The sequence below is a fragment of the Crocodylus porosus genome, unplaced genomic scaffold, assembly GCF_001723895.1.
Source record: "Crocodylus porosus isolate Cpor-Errol unplaced genomic scaffold, CroPor_comp1, whole genome shotgun sequence".
NCBI classification, from domain to species: Eukaryota; Metazoa; Chordata; order Crocodylia; family Crocodylidae; genus Crocodylus; species Crocodylus porosus.
The window spans coordinates 18,407,891-18,425,854 of record NW_017728917.1 but is presented as its reverse complement, the minus strand read 5'-3'; the positions used below and the strand labels follow the sequence as shown (position 1 = coordinate 18,425,854).

The 17,964-nt window shown below is 45.0% G+C and overlaps 1 protein-coding gene across 4 annotated transcripts in view; it reads left to right on the top strand.

The window, feature by feature from the left end:
- The window catches only part of CHCHD6 (coiled-coil-helix-coiled-coil-helix domain containing 6), a 144,466-nt gene that overhangs the window by 36,249 nt on the left and 90,253 nt on the right, over nucleotides 1–17,964 (top strand). For 2 of the 4 annotated variants that reach the window (XM_019536824.1, XM_019536826.1), the window contains exons 5-6: nucleotides 4,116–4,136; nucleotides 13,585–13,668. In XM_019536824.1, the coding sequence (XP_019392369.1) occupies nucleotides 4,116–4,136; nucleotides 13,585–13,668 (105 nt within the window). The remainder of the gene's footprint in view (nucleotides 1–4,115; nucleotides 4,137–13,584; nucleotides 13,669–17,964) is intronic. The other 2 variants (XM_019536825.1, XM_019536827.1) reach the window with 1 other exon arrangement.

The following is a 17,964-nucleotide window of genomic DNA, read 5'->3' as shown; positions in this document are numbered from 1 at the left end:
GTCTTGCTGCAGCCTTTCCCTCCCTACTAGTGTGCTCACCTCACCCCAGATTTTGGTATCATCAGCAAATTTAAATAGGATGCTTTTCACTTTGTTGTCCAAATAGCTGATAAAGAAATTGAACGGCGCAGGCCTGAGGACTGAGCCCTGGGGGACTCTGCTGCCCACTTCTCCCCAGGTCGAATATGACCCGTCCACCACCACCACTATGATTGTGTTGTACTGTGCAGTGGGGTAAAGAATGCTCTTTCCTGGTCCTATGCATTGATCATTTTATGCTGCCCAGAGGCAGGTGTATTGATTATAGGTGCACTATGAATTTCATATAGCATTGGTAGGGTTTTGATAAAACAATCCATCTGTAGCATGCCATTCAAATGTGAGTATCTCTGTGTTCTGAATGGCTTAAGAGAAACTGTCCCCTCACCTTTTCCACTTCACCTATGTAAACTGAGCTGAGGATAAGTGTGTGGGGCCAGTACTACCACCATTCATCCTCCTCCCCCGTGATATCCCAGTGGGTCAAGTTGTTAGGTAGGCAAAGTCCTAGACTGGTGATGCACAAACCAGAAATAATTGAGGAACTGATAGGTTCATAGGGTTGGCTCCTTGGGTGGGAAAAAGTCTATTCACTTGTAGGCTGAGCAAATCTAATTTGGAAAGAGGTAACGTGCAATTGAGGTAGAACCTCATGTCCTTCGACATCCAGCTTCTGTTCTTTCAGGTGAGCTCAGGAACCTTAGAACTACATTTGCCTAAGAGGAGCTTGGGAGGAGAAATGAAGGCTTAAACAGATTAGTTTTTGCCTTGTTTGTTGTCAGACCTTAAATATTTTGAGCATTTGTCTCTGGAGAGCCTGTACTCTCTCCATAAGCTTTCCATAGGGGAGGCATTCAATGCCTTGCGTATTGGCAGTCTGAGTAATGAGAGCTCCGTAAGTGTGTATCAGGGGGATGGTGGGGAGGGGAGAATGTGGAGTGAGGGGGAAGTGTTAAAGTAAGCAAAGAAAGCAGCTGGTTTACTTTGGATTTTGTAAAATAGATTTCTCTCTCTCCATTTTAAATGAAAACTATCAACAGTAGGCATCACCAACTCATTTGCAGCAATGCTATAAGCATTAGAGCTGCTGTTGTCCCTGAATCATAAAGGGGCAGAGGCTTTTACTGCTACTTTCCATCTTCCATGTTTATAAAATTGTATATGTTTGGTATACATTAGACTTGGGCAATTTCATCTGAGCCTTTCCTTAAAATTGATCACAGCTCAGTTGACTCTCTCTCTCTCCCTGCTCCTTCTCTGTTGGCTGGCAACAATCTCTGCCTCTTATTATGTTTAATACTGATGCTGCTTCAGTTTTCTGTTAAAGTGGAAGTGTTTAAGGGGCTGGGAGCATGAGACAACAGATATGTGGGTAATGAGGGTCTACTTGTGCTCTTAAGGCTCTCTAATACCAGTCATCATGAAGATGTTTTGGGCTCCAGACTTTTCTCTTTGAAGAAAGCTTGCTTTTTGCTGGTTCAGCAGATGAAGCCTGGCCATCAGAATGCCAGCACATCTTATGCCATAACCCCTCAGACTGGAGTGTGCCCATCCTCAAGTTGTTACAGTAGCTGATTTGTGTGTTGTGAACCTGTTGTGTTCACTGTGTTGAGGTTTCTGTCATGTCATATTTGGCCAAGACTTTTGTAGCTTCTCATATTCCCACTTCTCCCTTTCCCTCTTCTGACACTGGCAATGCCCTGTAACTATTATATCCATTTTCCTGCTGACTCCCTAAGTAGGAAATGTCTAGCCCAAAGGTCAAGGTTCTTGTTGCGACCTTGGCTGCCCTTGGAGTTGGATGTATGACCTTCCTTAAAAATAACGTCTGGCGTCTCCCTGGGCAACTGTTGATTCCATCCAGATTGGTACAGTGCACAGGCACCAACTTAGCCCACTTCTTGAGTGCCTGCAGTATTGTAGCATGGTGCCAGACAGATAGCAAAACTTAAAGTGAGCATTACCTGTCATAGTCTGGATAGGTGTGAAAACTTCTGTTTAATGCATGTATGTGTGACTGTGTGCTGGTGTGGGGAAAATGAAATGCCAAAAATTTAATACAAGTGAACAGTACAGTGGACCAAGAAACTTTTGCAAGATACTTGAGACACTGCTCCTAGCCTGGCATGCCATCTCTGGCTCACCTGAACTTTCTGGACATGCATGCCTTTATTTGCCTAGTTCCTGAATAAAGCGAAAATCCAAATCGGCACTGTTCTTTTCCATGTGGCTACCCAGTATAAGGTGATATTGATATTGCTGTGGTGCCTGTTTCAGTAGCGAACTTGTGCACCCTGTACAGTTAAAGGAGGAATCTAAGTTTTTTATATTTTAAATCTGTTCATAAAACTTTTTTCCATTTGGTGACTCTTAGTGATTTTTCACTTTACAAAAGGTGGCAGATTTAAACCTTTGGAAACAAAACAGTGTAGCTACAGAGCAGGTTTGGCATAGGGAAGAGCAGTGGAAAATTGTCTCAAACTTGGTGCGGAGAAGCTGTTTAGAGGGTGGGAGGGTAAATTCATTCTCATTACTTTGCATTTCTGCAGAGACTGTCCAAAAGGGAGAGAGTCAGTATCTGTTTGTGTGCAGATGTTAGTGTGACAACACGTGCTAGGAGCATAGCAGGTAATGATGTAAGTGCCCTGTGAATGACTGATGTAGCTCCTGCAAAAAGCTACCTGTATGTGGCATCTCTAATTAAATGCTACAAACAGCCCTACGCTCTCTCCTTTCTATCCATCCAATGAGATGAGATGATCTCTAGAGTCTTGGACTGTTTAAAAAAACAACAAACCCCAGCACATTGTCTCGTCTGCAAATATGAGGAAAGAGAGAGTTTATTCAAACCAGACTTTTGTCAAACTCAGTTGTTGGTGGGTGTTGGCTTGATGGAGACTTGGTGGTGATGCAGAAAGCAGGGAGTTGGCTTTAGCCATTTGTACTATATATATTCCTTCCTGTCTGTCTGTCTTCAGTTCCACTCCTCTTGGCTGTTGCAAGGGGTGGGGACAGACAACATACACAGCTAATCGCATATCATCCTTCAGTAGGCTCAGGTAACTGCTCCATGCCGTTCAAATGATTGCAGCTCCCATAAACCCCTTGCACTCTGCTGTCTGCCCCCTCTGGCACTGAACTACAGTCAACGAGAACATTCGCCCCACTTTGCCAGCCCCCCTCAAATAAATAATTGTGATTAAAATAAATAACTAAAAGGACAGCCTGTCCAAAGGTCCCACTTAAAGAATGGGCTGCCTATTTGAACATAGCCTCAAGAAGAAGGGGGGGCACAGCAGCCCTCCACAATGAATGAGCGCTTTGGCTGCCTCATAAACACCCTGGCTTCAGACTGAGGTGTTTATGGACGAGAGAGGTTTATCATCTTGTGCTTGCTACTGTATTTATTATTTTTGACTTGAACAATAACCTGACAGCAGCAGAGTGTGTGAGAGGAGATACTGGAGCTCCCATGCTCTGTGCATTTCCTACCTGGGAGCCCTTAAATCAGGTTCCTGACAAAAAGAGGGAGGGAAGGCAGCTTAGATCTGGTAGCAAGTTCAGGCCCACATTGTAGGTGTATTGGCCTGGTTGTGAAAGGGGACTTGGGTGGAGAGCTGATCAATCAAGAAGCTTTCAGTGAGGAAGTCCCCATTGCAGCCGTACCACCTTAGGGTAGGTAAAAATGACCTTGTACAGGATATGGCTCCTCTTCTCTGAGCAGCTGGATAAATATTTGGCACTGTAAGGTACCCCTGGTCTCAGCTGCATTCCTTATGTTCTGTTGCTGATGGTGCTGTCTCCAGCATTGTGCAGTGTTTTTGCATAATGCCATGAACCCAGATGCTTTGAATATCTCTGTCCAGCATTGGCTCTATATGTGGACATTGCAACAGTGTGTGACAGAGGCACAGGCACATAGCCGTACTGTTAAAATGCTTGTCATTTTAAAGGAAATTTGCTGAACTAGTTGTATTAAAAGCTATGTTGTGCAGCAGCAGGCAACCTCCATAAATCACTCATTTTCTTTTTTCCTCTTTCCTTCCCCTTCTCTCTCGCACTCTCTTTATTCCAAGCCTGTGGATTTGGACGCCTGGGTAAGCGCTCTTTTTGTCTGGATCTTGCTTATTCCAAGTGTCATGTTGTTACCGTGTGCATACAGATTGTTATTGCCGAGCACAGATGCAGGATTTTATTTTCTGTCATTACATTTTAAAAGGTGTTCAGCTAGAAAATTGCATATTATTTCCTCCATAAAGATTTTCAGTGGTTCCTTTTGTGTAGCTTACAGCTGCTGAAACCAAACTTGATAGGGGAGTGTATGTAAGAGACTGAGGGGGTAGCAGAAACAGGAAGGAAACAAAGCTTACTCAGGTGTTGCTCAGTAAGGCCCTGAGGCTGAATCTGCATTATGGGCCTCTTTAACTATGGTGCCAGAGAGCTGCTTCGCTTGTGTAGATGCAGTTCTACCAACAAAAGGAGATTTCCTCCCTACTGCTAGAGATAAACCATCTTCTACAAATAGCAAAAACACTATTCTGCTAGTGGAAATGCCTCTACACTGGGGCTTTTACAGTCATGACTGTATTGGCTATGGGGTGTGACCTTCTCACACCCACAACTGACATAGCAAGGCCAGCAGAGCTTCACTGGAGCTTGCACTCATGGTTAAAGGTCATTTAAAGTCAATTCTTTTGACTTCAGTAGAAGTGGCAATATAATAGGGCCTGAGATGGAGCTGTAATGCCATGATATGAACCAGGGATCAAAGAATAGTAGGATGACTTTGCAGACCTCAAGTGCCTCAAATAGTGATTTGAGAACTGTACCAACAACCACTGAGTTGTTGGCTAAGTTAGTCTGAGACTTGCTTGAAACTCATTGCCTATAAGTCTCTCTCAGCAGTGCTCCAGCTACTGTAGTTCTAGACCACACCATTTTCCAACGCGCTGTGGTCCTGACGGGTTGCAGGCCTTTTGTTCCAGTCCTTGACCCAGTTCTTCCCCATACCATAACTGAATGAGGGCATGCTGCATAACCATCTGCAGTTGTTGGGCCAAGGTGTCTCGATGAGACCTATCAACTGAATTTCTTTTGTGGAAGTAATCCCAACCCTGCACCATCCCTAAGTCAAAAAAACTGAGTATAGAAACAAGGTATTTTTAAAGAGAACTTAAAATCTTCTCTTCGGGGGAGGGGAGGGAGCACTGTCTTTTCCAGCGGTGGTCCTGTAAAACACTGTAGGAGTTTATAGTCTATCTGTGGCTGAGGAGTCTGATTTTTGGAGAAGACATGCATTTCAGAATATCTGTTGCCAAATGCTGTCAGTTGCCTATGGGAAGAACTCCAGTTTGCAAAGATGGATTCTGCTTCTCGCCCTCTTCCCAACATCTAGGATTCTTGGTGGTTTTGCCAGTTGGAACAGCCTGGTAATAGCTATCAGCTGCATGCAGCACTATTGTTTGTCTCGTTGCTAGATGCCAATACACTACCTTAGTCTGCGCGAGCCAGCAAACCCCCCTCTTCTTGCAGATCTTTTATCTGGGTTACATGTCCATGTCTCCAGGTGTGTAGTGAGCAAGGTTAAAAGAGAGCGAGTTTTGTTTTCTTGGGTTTTTGGGGGTGGGGGTGGGGCTTAAGTAAAGAACATAAAAATGCCATACAAATATTTTGTGTGAAATCAACAGTACTACATAAATTCAAACAGCTGGCATGGTACCTGCCATAAGCCTAGCAATGGAAGACTGATTGCAAGGTCTTTACTAATGTCATGTGTGGCTCTGTAGGGTAAGTTCAAGGAAGTACATTGTTTTGCATATAGAGTGCATGTTTTTCAGTGAAGGCTTCTGAAGTGCCATGAAGGCCTGTCTGTCTTATGGCAGCCAAAATCACAGAGGGTTATGATTTGTGCGTATCATATGTTTTGTGCCTAATCCCTAAGGCAGCTGTTTTTAACCTTGTTAGACTCAAAGCACCCTTTGGAAAATGATAGCTGTTAGCTTCCGCTCATTTTTTGACTACACAAAATAATGGAGCAATTCTTCTGCAAAGATCTTGGCCCACAAGAGGTCAGAATGTTTTAAAACATATGGATTTTTATTTTAAACTTCTGAATCTTGTGAATCATATGTAGGTGTTTGCAGTATTGACATCATTGGATGTGCATGATACCCCATATGACCCTTAAAAGGATCTTGTGACACCCTTTGCCACCACCCTGGGTTGAGAATCACTGTCCTAAGGATTGGTAACAATTGGTTTGGAAACCATGCAAGTCCCCTTTTATAGCTCATTCCTTATGCCTGCCTTAAGGGACAAGAAGCATGGAAGAAAGACTACATTGCTCTGCAGCAGCTTCTTATGGCTGACCCAAATTTTTAATGACGTACCTGAATCTCCTTGTCTGGCAAGGTGATTTCATCAACTTAGAAGATGTTTGGGCAGCGGAGAACAACCAAGAGTTACAGGGTCCCTCAGGTTGTCCCTACTTACTTGCATACACACACAATGATTTTTTTCAGTCTCTGCCAGCTCCTGGTTCTTCAACAGTTTGTAGAAATTAGGTCTAGTTTTCACCCTGAATGCCCCAGGTTCTCTGCTGAACAGTGCTCTATGGTGATGTGTTGATGCTGTGTTGTCACTGTCCCATTTTGTGAGGCCAGAACTCCTGGCTTTCAATACAGTCTTGTTGCATTCCTTTGCAGAGGAGGGAAGTGGATTTCTTGCATGTGTGCAAGGGAGGAGGGAGGCAGTCTTCCCACTTGTTCTGTCCTCTCAGTTTTCTAACCCCAATGTTCATTCTCTTACACTCCACTTCTAGTTAGTTTCCCTTCTCTGTTGCTCGCTTGGTGTTTTAGGTTTCCTTCAACAACCAGACTCACTCTTTTCTTAGTGTTCTGCCTTCTGGCTTTATAGTCCATCTTCTCAGGATGTTGGTGTCCCTTGTACGATGTGCCCAAGTCCAATGAAGGCCCTTAAACATGAATGTGAAATGGGTTGGCAGTTCTCCCAAACAGAATGTTCAGATCGGTGTGTTATATGTTTCTTTATTCTCACCATGCATTCTTCAGTTATAAAGACCTTTACGTGAGGAGTGTCTCTGATGCTTTGTTTGCCACCTGCAGTCTCAATCCTCTGTGAAATTATTATAATCTCCATAGCAGTCAGCTCCATCTGGGACATTACAGGCTTCTGACTTCTGTGTAGGGGAATAAGCAGCAGGACTAGAAAATTCATAATATCCTGGATTCATGCAAAAATGTCCCTGGTTGCCTAACCCAGTTTGGTACAGGGAATATTTCAAATGACACATGCTCTGACAGAATCCTTCGTACTTCAAACATCAGATTAAAGTTTCTACTAATAACAGCTGGGGGTAGAGGAAAATAGAAAACAACTTTCAAGCTGTTCTGTCACAGAACAGGATGCTTCTCAGAACTCCTCAATGGACTGGAGCCTCAGCAGATCTTTTAAAATGAGCCAGACGCTGAAAGCGTTGTCTGAGTAACAGGAGAACTTTCCCTGGTGAGATGATGGTGATGTTGAGGAGAATCATCAGAGTAGTTAGACATATTGGGACGAAGAAAGGTCTGTGAATTAGGGTGCTGGTCTGGGAGTTCGGAAACCAAGCTTCAAGTCCCCTGCCAGGCACAGGTTTCATGGTTAGTAGGTCATGTCTTCATCCAGGTTAAGGAGTGCTGCTGTGAAAACATGTCCTGTGTATACCTAATGTTGGAAAATGGCGGACTCATAAAATCAGAAGGAAGTAGAGCTGGAAGGGATCTCTAGAGGCCTAGGCCAAACCCCTGTGTGAAGTAGGATCATCCCTATCCAAGTCACCCTATACAGTCTGTAATCTAAACTCTGCTTAAGGTAATCATCAACCCAGATACAACATAGTCATAATACTATGTCGCAGGTAAAGTAGGGAACCATGGAAGCCAACATCCTGCTTCTGTGAAATATCAATGTAAGCTTGAGAGATCCCAGGTAGGGGCCATACCCCCTGCTACAGAGGAAGGTAAAAACCCCTGCAGTCCTTTATCAGTCTAACTGTTGGGTAAAATTCCTTTCTGACTCTAAATGTGGTGATCAGCCTGACCCTGAGCTGAGGGGCAAGATCCTCTAGCCAAGAACTTCTGGCTTTGGTCCCAGCAGGAGCATTGGCACACCCCAGTTGAAGTCCTCAGCCAACACCCAGTGCCTCTGAGGAAGGCTTAAAAACTTCCTGACACTTAGCAGCAAGTGTGTGTGGGGGAGAGGAGCAACCAGCAAAGCATGGGAAATACCCATAGTAAAATATAGATTCATAGATGTTTGGGTTGGAAGGGATCTTAGCAGAACATTGAGTCCAAACTCCTGCCCTGGGCAGGAAAGAGTGCTGGTGTCAGATGACCCCAGCCAGGTGCATGTCTAGCCTTCTCTTAAAGACCCCCAAGGTAGGGGGGCAGCACCGCCTCCCTTGGCAGACCATTCCAGATTCTGGCAGTGCTTGTTGTAAAGAAGCTCTTCCTGATGTCTAACTTAAATCTGCTCTCCATCAGTTTTGTGGCCATTGTTCCTAGTTACTCCAAGGGGTGCTGTGCATCTCCTATTCCTTGCTGTCCCCCCTGATGAATTTGTAGGCAGCCACAAGGTCACCTCTCAGCCTTCTCTTGTGGAGGCTCAGGGCCTTCAATCTCTGTTTTGCCTGCAGGCCCCTAACAGTATGAGTGGCCCTCCTCTGAACCCTCTTGAGGTTGTCCACATCCCTCTTGAAGTGTAGCGCCCAAAACTGGACGCAGCACGCCAACTGCGGCCTGACTAATGCTGCATAAAGGGAAATATCACCTCCTTGGACCTGTTTGTCATGCATCTGCTAATACATGATAGTGTGGTTAGCTTTACTGATCACTTTGAACACGAGTCGTCAACGTGACATCGTGGAGGCAACAGTGACTCCGAGATCCCTTTCCACTGCTGTGCTGCTGAGAAGGTCCTCCGTCAGCCTGTAAGCATGCTGGTGATTTCGTCGTCTTAGGTGCAGCACCTTGCATTTGTCCTTATTGAACTACATCCTATTCTGTTCTGCTCATTTTTTCCAACCTGTCCAGATCTGCTTGGATTCGTTCCCTACCCTCTGGTGCGTTAACTTTACCCCATAATTTAGTATCATCTGCGAGTTTGGACAGAGTGCTTTCCATGCCCTCATCTTATTCACCGATGAAGACATTGAATAACACCGGTCCAAGGACTGCGCCTCTGCTGCCCACATCTGCAGGCAGTGTCCGCAGTGGGACTCCACTGTCCACATCACTGGGAGTGGTGAGAAATAATGGTCACGAGCTGGCAGAGGGTAGACATCAGGAAGCACTACTTCACTGTCAGAGCAGCTAGGGTCTGGAACCAACTTTCAAGAGAAGTGGTGCTGGCTCCTATCCTGAGGGTCTTTAAGAGGAGGCTGGACGCCTTGCTGGGGTTGTTTGACCCAGTACTCTTTCCTGCCATGGCAGAGGGTCGGACTTGACGATCTGCGCAGGTCCCTTCTGACCTTACCAACTATGAAACTATCTTTCTAGGTTGATACCGACCCATCCACCACCACTCTCTGGGTGTGACCCCCTAAGCCAATTTGCCATCCACCTAGCTGTCTAATCATCTACATCACGGTCACTCAGTTTATCTATGAGAATATAATGAGATATATCAAAGGCCTTCTTAAAATCCTAGTAGATGATGTCTACTTTGATTCCTGTGTCTAAGCATTTTGTGACCTGGTCATAAAAAGAAACATTTATGCCTAGATCAGGGGTGGGTAGGCAATTATTTGGGCCTGAGGGCCACATAGGGAGTTTTGGGAATCTGTCACAGGCCAGGTCAGTGCTTTCCTGCCCCACCCCCCAGCAGCTCCCCAAACCTTCCTATATGGGGGCAGATGGCAGCTTCAGCCTCTAACTGTCCTTTTACCCCAAGGAGGGGCTTGAGCAGATACCCTTATTTCCAGGGGGAAGCTGATGCTGGTGCCTGCCCAGCACTGCTTCCAGTGCATGGGCTGGGAGCTGGTGTAAGCTGCAGGGCTGTGCTGGAGCTGCAGGACAATTTTGGGGGGAGGGTGAGGAAGGGGGAGACAGAGGCATCCCTGCCCATGATGATTGGCAACAGCTGGTGCTGGGTGCCAGCAAAAAGCTGCACCTGGCAGTGGGCACACTCGCCATTTCCAGGGCCCTTCTGGCTGTGGCTGTCCAGAGCCCGAACTGGGGCTGCCCTATGACCCCACCCTGCTGCTGCAGAATGGCAGTAACAGCAGGAGGAATGAGCTGCATGACAGCCCCAGTCTGAGCTTCAGGCAGCCACAGCCAGAAGGGCCCTGGAAGTGGCAAGCATACCTGCTGCCAGGTCCAGGTTTTGCCTGGTGCCCAGCACCAGCTACTGCTGCTCCTCATGGACAAGGCTGCCTTTCTGTCTCCCCTTCCCTTCCCTGTCCTGCCTCCCCCCAAGTGTCTTGCACCTCCAGCCTGGCCCTGCAGCTTACACCAGCTCCCGGCCTGTGTGCCAGAAGCAGTGCTAGATGGGTGCTGGGATCAGCTGTGGACTTGGGTGACTGGTTCCCGCTGGGGATTGGGGCATCCTCCTGAGTCTGCAGATGATGCTGCTGCATCAGCACGTCCCAGGCAGTTGCTCTAGTCCCTGGTGGGAACCTGTAGGCAGTGTCCACAGCTGATGCTAGTGTGCACCTTGTGCTGTTTCTGGCACATGGGGCATGAGCTGGTGTAAGCTGTGGATGGGGCCAGGACCTGCCTGGCACAATGCAGCAGCTGTAAGTGCCAGCTTCCTATGGACCAGATCCTATGACTGTGTCTGCCAACTCACAGGCCTGATGCATTCGATTGGCAGGCTAGCTCCAGCCTGTGAGCTGTATTTTACCCACCCCCAGTGTAGATCAACCATGACCAGTGGCTGTCCAACCTCTTTTTGAACACTTCCAGTGATGGAGAGTTCACAACTTCTCTAGGCAGTCTGTTCCACTGCCTCACTATTCTAACAGTGAGGAAGTTTCTTTCCAGATATCCAATCTGAACTTAACTTCGCTGCAACTTGAAACCATTGGTCCATGGCCCTTTCTTTGCAGCGAGAGAGAGAAGGTGCTTTCTCTCCTCTTTATGGCAGCCCTTCAAGCATTTGAAGACTGCTATCATGTCCCCTCTTAAGTGCCTTTTTTGCAAACTGAACATGCCTAGCTCCTTCAGCTTTTCCTCATATGACTTGCTTTCCAAGCCTTTTATCATCTTTGCCTGCTTTAGGACCTTCTCTAACTTCTCCGTGTCCATTTTAAAATGTGGAGCCCAGAACTGCATGCGCTATTCCACATGAGGCCTAATCAGTGCTGGGTAGAGACCCTATCACTTCCTGTGTCTTGTACTTAATGCTTCTATTGATGCATCCTAGCTGCATTTGCTTTTTGTGGGGCTGCATCATGCTGCAGGCTCATATTGAGTCTGTAGTCTACCAAGATTCCTAAGTCCTTTTCCACAGTGGTGCTATCCAGCCAGGTGTCACCCATTTCATATTGGTTTTTGATTTTTCCTTCTGAGGTGTAGCCCACTGCATTTGTCTGTATTGACCTTAACCCTGTTAGCTCTAGGCCATCTTTTCAATCTGTTGAGATCCTTCTGAATTGCACTCGCATACTCCAATGTGTTTCCAATCCGCCTCAGTTTCATGTCATCTGCAAACTTGCTCAAGAAGCTTTTCTATGCCAGCATGCAAAATGTTAATAAACGCATTGAATGGCACTTGGCCCAGGACAGACCCCTGTGGGACTCTGTTTGTAACCTGCTGCCTTTCTGACATGCACCCGGTAATAATTATCCTTTGCTTGTGGCTATTGAGCCAGTTACTTATCCATCTTGGAATCATAGACTTGTAGAAAATTAGGATTGGGCAGGACCTCTAGATGCCATCTAGCCCAACCCCCTGCTCAAAGCAAAACCACCCCAACTATATCATCCTAGCCAAGGCTTTGTCTACCTTGTCTTAAAATCCTTTTTCAAATGCTTATGGTAAAATCTGGGAGTTGTTTTTTAATCCCTTGACTCCAGGGCTGGGGTTTTAGGCATGGGCCCTCAGTTCTTATGCCTTAATCTGGCCCTGGAGGGCAGAGAAGGCAAGTACAGGGACCAAATTTGTTCATAGCTAGTTATTGTTGTAAAGAACTTGCTGTCTTTCTAAAGACTGTGCATGTAATGAAGAGCCCTCCTTCTGCTTTAACAACATCCTCATCCAGTGTCCCTCCTTCATCCCTAACTTTGAAGCTCTCCACCCTCGCAGCCCCATTATTCCACTGTATATCCATCACTAGGGGAGCAGAGGGAAGGAAATGCGCAGGAACTTGCTTTCAGATGTAGTTTTTCTTATTAGCAATGGCTGTTGGCTGTAAAATGACAGGTCTGAGCCCACAGCGATGTTCTTCTCCCAGCTGCTTAATCATCTTGGACCAGCATCCTTCTATGTTTGCAGCGGGTATCATTAAAAGTTAGGAGTAGTGCTGCTAGGATCTGAGTATGGATTATCACTGTTAGCACTCATGTGAAACAGTCCAATAATCCAGCCTTTGAAAGGTCTTTTGCCTAGTAATAAGTTAGGGAGTTATGAAGGTTTTTGGAGTCCCAAATGCCATTCTTCCCCCACCTTCTTTCATTGAAATCTTACTGTTGCTTCTTTTTATTTCAAGCTGCTAATATAACATACCAGTTCAGTGCTATCCATGACATTATCTCAATGCCATGTCAACACAAGTGTGTGAATGTGTTGAACTGTGGCCATCTGTAGAGAGCTCTGTTTTCTAAATAGGGCACCTGTGTTCTTGTAAGAATGCAAACAGTTATCTTTTCTATCCCAATTTGTGTGGGTGATGCCCGGGTTATTATTTAAGCATGAGATGATGGGCTATCAGGCTTGCTGTTTGGAAGTGTTGCACACACAGACCTCATGCTCGGGTAGTGAAAAATAACACTTGCTTCTATTGAAAGCAAGGCCCAAGACAAATGAATTGAGAGGACTGAGGACATGTATGCTCAGGAAATGTATAGGTAGAGTAGACACTAGTTTTGGGATAAAACTGGGGGGCTGCCATGACACTCAAAACACTAAGTATATACAAACAAATACATGGGCAATGTGTGAGACCAGTATACTACAGCTGCATACCTAAGGTTTCCCCTCAGATCTTACAGATGATTGAATTTTATCAGAGGTTCAGCCTTGGGGTTCAGAAAAGAGTGCACACTTGAAACTTGAACCTGAAGAAAGTATGTAAGTGGGTAGAGAAAAAGAAATGTGATGGTTGCTCAAGGCTTTGAGCTTTGAGGGTAGCATTGGAAATAAATATGTATAAAGTGGCAGTTCTGACTGGTTTTGGTACAGATCCCACCCCCCTCCCCTTCCGACCCCTTCTACCAGCACGTGAAGCAGGGGCTCCAAGTTCCTCCTGCTTCCCCCTCCTCCACCCCAAACTGTTGCCCCTCACCTTTCTTTTCTGTTGACGGTGCTATTTCCTTTTCCTCCTAGGCCCAGGAGCTGCAGAGCAAAGAGGTGGAGCTGAAGCGTCAAGAGACCTTCTATAAGGAGCAGTTGGCCCGCATCGAGAGGAAGGTAAATCTGTGATGTCTTTCATTTGTGGCAGCTGAATGCTAATAGGATCAGACGTAGATCTGAGTGGATCAGCAGAGAAGAGAAACGAGAAGCATTGTGCTGAAACCTGGAACTGTCAGTCCCCATTATTTATCCCCCAAACCCCCCTTATGCAGTTAAATCAAAAATCTCCACAACCTGAACCATTTAAACAACTCGCATTTAAAAGATAATTGTTTTTTAATTGGAAGAATCTTTTTAACACATAATTTATAATAATTCAGGCTTTGTTTTATTTATTTATTTATTTATTTATTGCCACAGGGTCTAGTTGAAAGGGAAGTTACCTTTATTTATTTATTTATTTATTTTAAAAATTCTTTAGAAATCTGTGGCCCCCAAAATTACAGATAATCTCAAATCTTGCTATAAATATGAATTAAAGTTGCATTACTAATTTTTCTCTGGGGAGGCCAACAGCTCAACCTGTATTGTTGCAGTGCATTGCCTGCTGCTTGCTGGATAAGCCTTTGAAATGAGCATGATTTTAAAGAGACACTGTCAAGCATCTTTTAAGCCTGAAATGACCTTTGAAAATTCGTTTAGGGATTTGAATCTCTCCCCTAAACGTGGGGTTTGCTTCTCTGTTTAATTGTTTACTGTGATGAGTTTTTAAAAATTGATGTAATAAAAAAGAAGAGCTGCCCTGCTGTTCCTTATGAATGGATGCATCTTTCACTTCCTGGCAAAATAAAACCATGTTAGCAGTGGCCTTTTATTTTTGTAATAAATGTAAAGATTAATCTTCCCCAATTGGAAGCAATTAGACCTCACGACAGAGAGCTTAACCCATTTGATTTCTGGAGGTATGGTCTACTGAAGACAGACTGCAAAGTGCTGGAAAAGGTGGATCTTAAAGAGCTGGTGGAATTTGTGCATCAGTCGCCTTAAAAAACAATGTGTGGCATGAGGGCGAAGATTGAACACTGGAAAATTCTAGGTGGCGTAAGCAGCAAGAACCTCTTGGTACTTCCCAGGTTCCTTTTTCCACCCTCTGCTAGTGCGCGATCACTACGTGAAATACTTACTGTCTTAATGCCCTTAATGGTGAAATGTGCCTGTCAGCACTTTCACTTTTGTACATTTGTGTAATGCTCTTATCCATATAATTAATTAAAAAAGATGACTATTAAAACTACCACTTGGTGTTTCATTCAGGTTTAAATTCCGTTTCTGGATAATGGAGATTGTGCAGCGAAATTTCTGACAATTCACCAGCCATCGTTTTAATTATCACAGTTGTCCATATGTTCATATGCAAAGGGAATTTTTGCAATTTCTTGGTTTCATGCTGTGCCTCTATTATAGTGTTCTTTCCAGCTTTGGTTTCCTGAAGCGGCAACTGCTGGGAGTATTTGTATGTATGTCTGTCCTTTATGTATGGGTGGGCTGGAGCAAAGTTGTGTCCATCTGGTCCTATCCTTCCCTTAAGCTCCTTTTATATTCCATGGTTCCTTTTTCTGAGCTGTATGCCCTATGTAGGGCAAACCCTTTAAAAGCCAGGTGGCTGCAGGTGCTTGATTCTTCAATGGAATGGCAAATCCTCCACTCTATTCAATTTGTAGATTTTCCTTTTCTAGCTTTTCCTCTTACAATAGTGAGCAGATAATAAGGACTGGTTTTGTTTCCTTGCTGAAAATACTAGATAGTTTCTGACCCTTAAACACTAGCGTTTTGCTGGTAATAAAATAGAAGAATGCCTCCAACCGTTAGTTTAGATTGGAATGGGAGATGGAGGGGGCTGGGATGGGAGAGGAGAGAAATGTACTTGAAACAGTGTAATAAAGCTTAATTGTATTAGTTTTGAAAAAGGTTTTCGATCTTCTCCGTGGATAATTTTATTCCTATAATGGTTGGAAAGATGGAAAACACAGCACAGAACAATCTTTTTTATTAGCTGTTGCTTTTATATAATTCCACTTTGTATTTGTTGAATACACACAGACCTTGACATTTTTCTGCCCTTCTATAGTTTCTGCAGTAGAACCTTCCAATTGAGCTTTTATCTTTTTCAAAATTTTTTTTAAGATGTTCAGTGGGAGAGGTGTAAAGTTAAGAGGGAACTTGTGGGCAGCTGTTGGTTTTCTCTGGCACTTGAGAATGTCAGGACTGGATGTTTGGCATGCCAGGCCTTGATGGGCTGGGGGTGATAGGGAGGTGATGATTCAGTGTGGAGCTGGAAGACTCAGTCATCCCTGGAAAGAGCAAGCTGTCAGGAATTCCCTGCCTGTACTGTGCTTATCTGAAGCATGGGTTTGGCTCCATCCCTGCTTGCGTGTGGTAACAGAATGCAAGAGCAGCAGACTTTTTTGATCCATTTTGGAAGGACATTCTTAACCCTTTTCTGACTGTGTCCATGCAGTAACCATTCATTTCATGGGACATTGGGGTGGAGGAGTGTATTCCATAGGAACCTGTAGAAGGGTGATTTATAGAGAGGATGAAGATAGGCTTTTTTCTGTGACTGTAGAGGACAGGACTGGGAGCAATGGCCTCACACTACAGCAAGGGAAATTTTTAGGCTGGAGATTAGGAGGAACTTTCTGATTATGAGCATGGCCAGGCATTGGAACAGGCTACTTGGAGAAGCTGCGGATTCTCTGTGCTTGGAAACTTTCGAAACCAGGTTAGGCAGACACTTGACTGGGATGGTTTATCTAATGAATAATGGAAACATTTTTCTTAATTCTTGAATTCTTCTGAGTGAAGTTCAGTGCTGTAAAGTGTTGGGGGAGGGGGTGGAGTGTCTTTTACTAGGGGTACAAGTTTCCTCCCAGTCTCATTGAATGTCCTCCTGTTCTTGTCTTTCCACAAGCCTGCCACTGACCTACAGGATGAGTTCCATGCCATTTATTATCTGGTATACTTCTGCCATGTTCCCTGTTATGTCTCTTCTCTCAGATAAACAGTCCGTGCCATTTCAAGCTCCCCTTATATGAAACATTTTTCTGGCCTCTCCTTTTTGTTGCATATTTCTGTTCCCTACTGCGTCCTTGAAGTTGATCAGAGCTGAGCTCAGTGGTTTCCTTGGCTGCAGCTCTCTTTGCTGAAGAGGTTAAATTGAAAGAACAGATTATTATTATTATTCCTAAAGTTTCCAACTTTTAGAGGGTTGGTGTAATCTAGTGGCCTGAGCACAGGAATTGAAGCAAAGAAATGCTAATTTCCTTCTTTCTTCCATGTGACTGTAGGCAAAAAAGGTAACTTCTCACTTAATTTTTCTCCATCATTAAATTAGGAATGTCATAGGAGAAAAAACTACCTGATGGAGTGGATTGCCAACATTGGTTTACTTAAACAATTTTTTAAAGCAGTAAAGCCATAGGGATGGTAAACATTTTTCTTTCCCCTCATGCTGACTTGGAAAAAACTCTCGAGTGGATCTAAGAACTTCAGTGCATTTTATCACATGCTTTTTAGTGATGTTTTCAGGATTACTAGGAATGTGCTAAGAGAAAAGGGTTGTCTCTAATACGACTTTTGTGGCCAGATTTCAAGTGAGTAATCAATCAGTGTGAACTTTGCACCTCATGCAAGAAGAAATAGTGATGTGTGTGCAGAAATTGCAGATTCTAGGATCCTGTGTAAGAAGGTGCAGGGCTTCTCTGAGCAGCAAGAGGGAGTTAGCTGTGTCTGGAGTCAGGCAGAAGATGAGGAAGACTTGCAGCTAATAGACTAACTAGTTTTAGTTGGTCTATAAGGCTCCTCTGAGTCATAGTTTCATAGTTTGTAGGGTCAGAAGGGTCCTGAGCAGATCATCGAGTCCGACCCCTTGCCATGGCAAGAAAGAGTAGCGCCTCCTGATATCTAGCCTAAATCTACCCTCTGCCAGCTTGTGACCATTATTCCTGGTCACTCCTGGCGCTCGGGGGAACAGGGACTCCCCAATGCCTGCTGATCCCCCCTGACTACTTTGTAACAGGCCACTAGATCCCTCCTCAGCCTTCTCTTGTGGAGGCTGAATAGGTTCAGGTCCCGTAGCCTCTCCTTGTAGGGCCTGCCCTGCTCCCCCTGATCATGCGAGTAGCCCTCCTCTGGACCCTCTCCATGCTGTCCGCATCCCTCTTGAAGTGCGGTGCCCAGAACCGGACGCAGTACTTCAGCTGTGGCCTGACCAGTGCCGCATAGAGGGAGAGGATCACCTTGGACCTGCTCAAGATGCATCTTTGAATGCATGACAAGGTGTGGTTGGCCTTCCTGACTGCATCCCCACACTGCCGGCCCATGTTCATCTTGGCATCAATGATGACTCCAAGA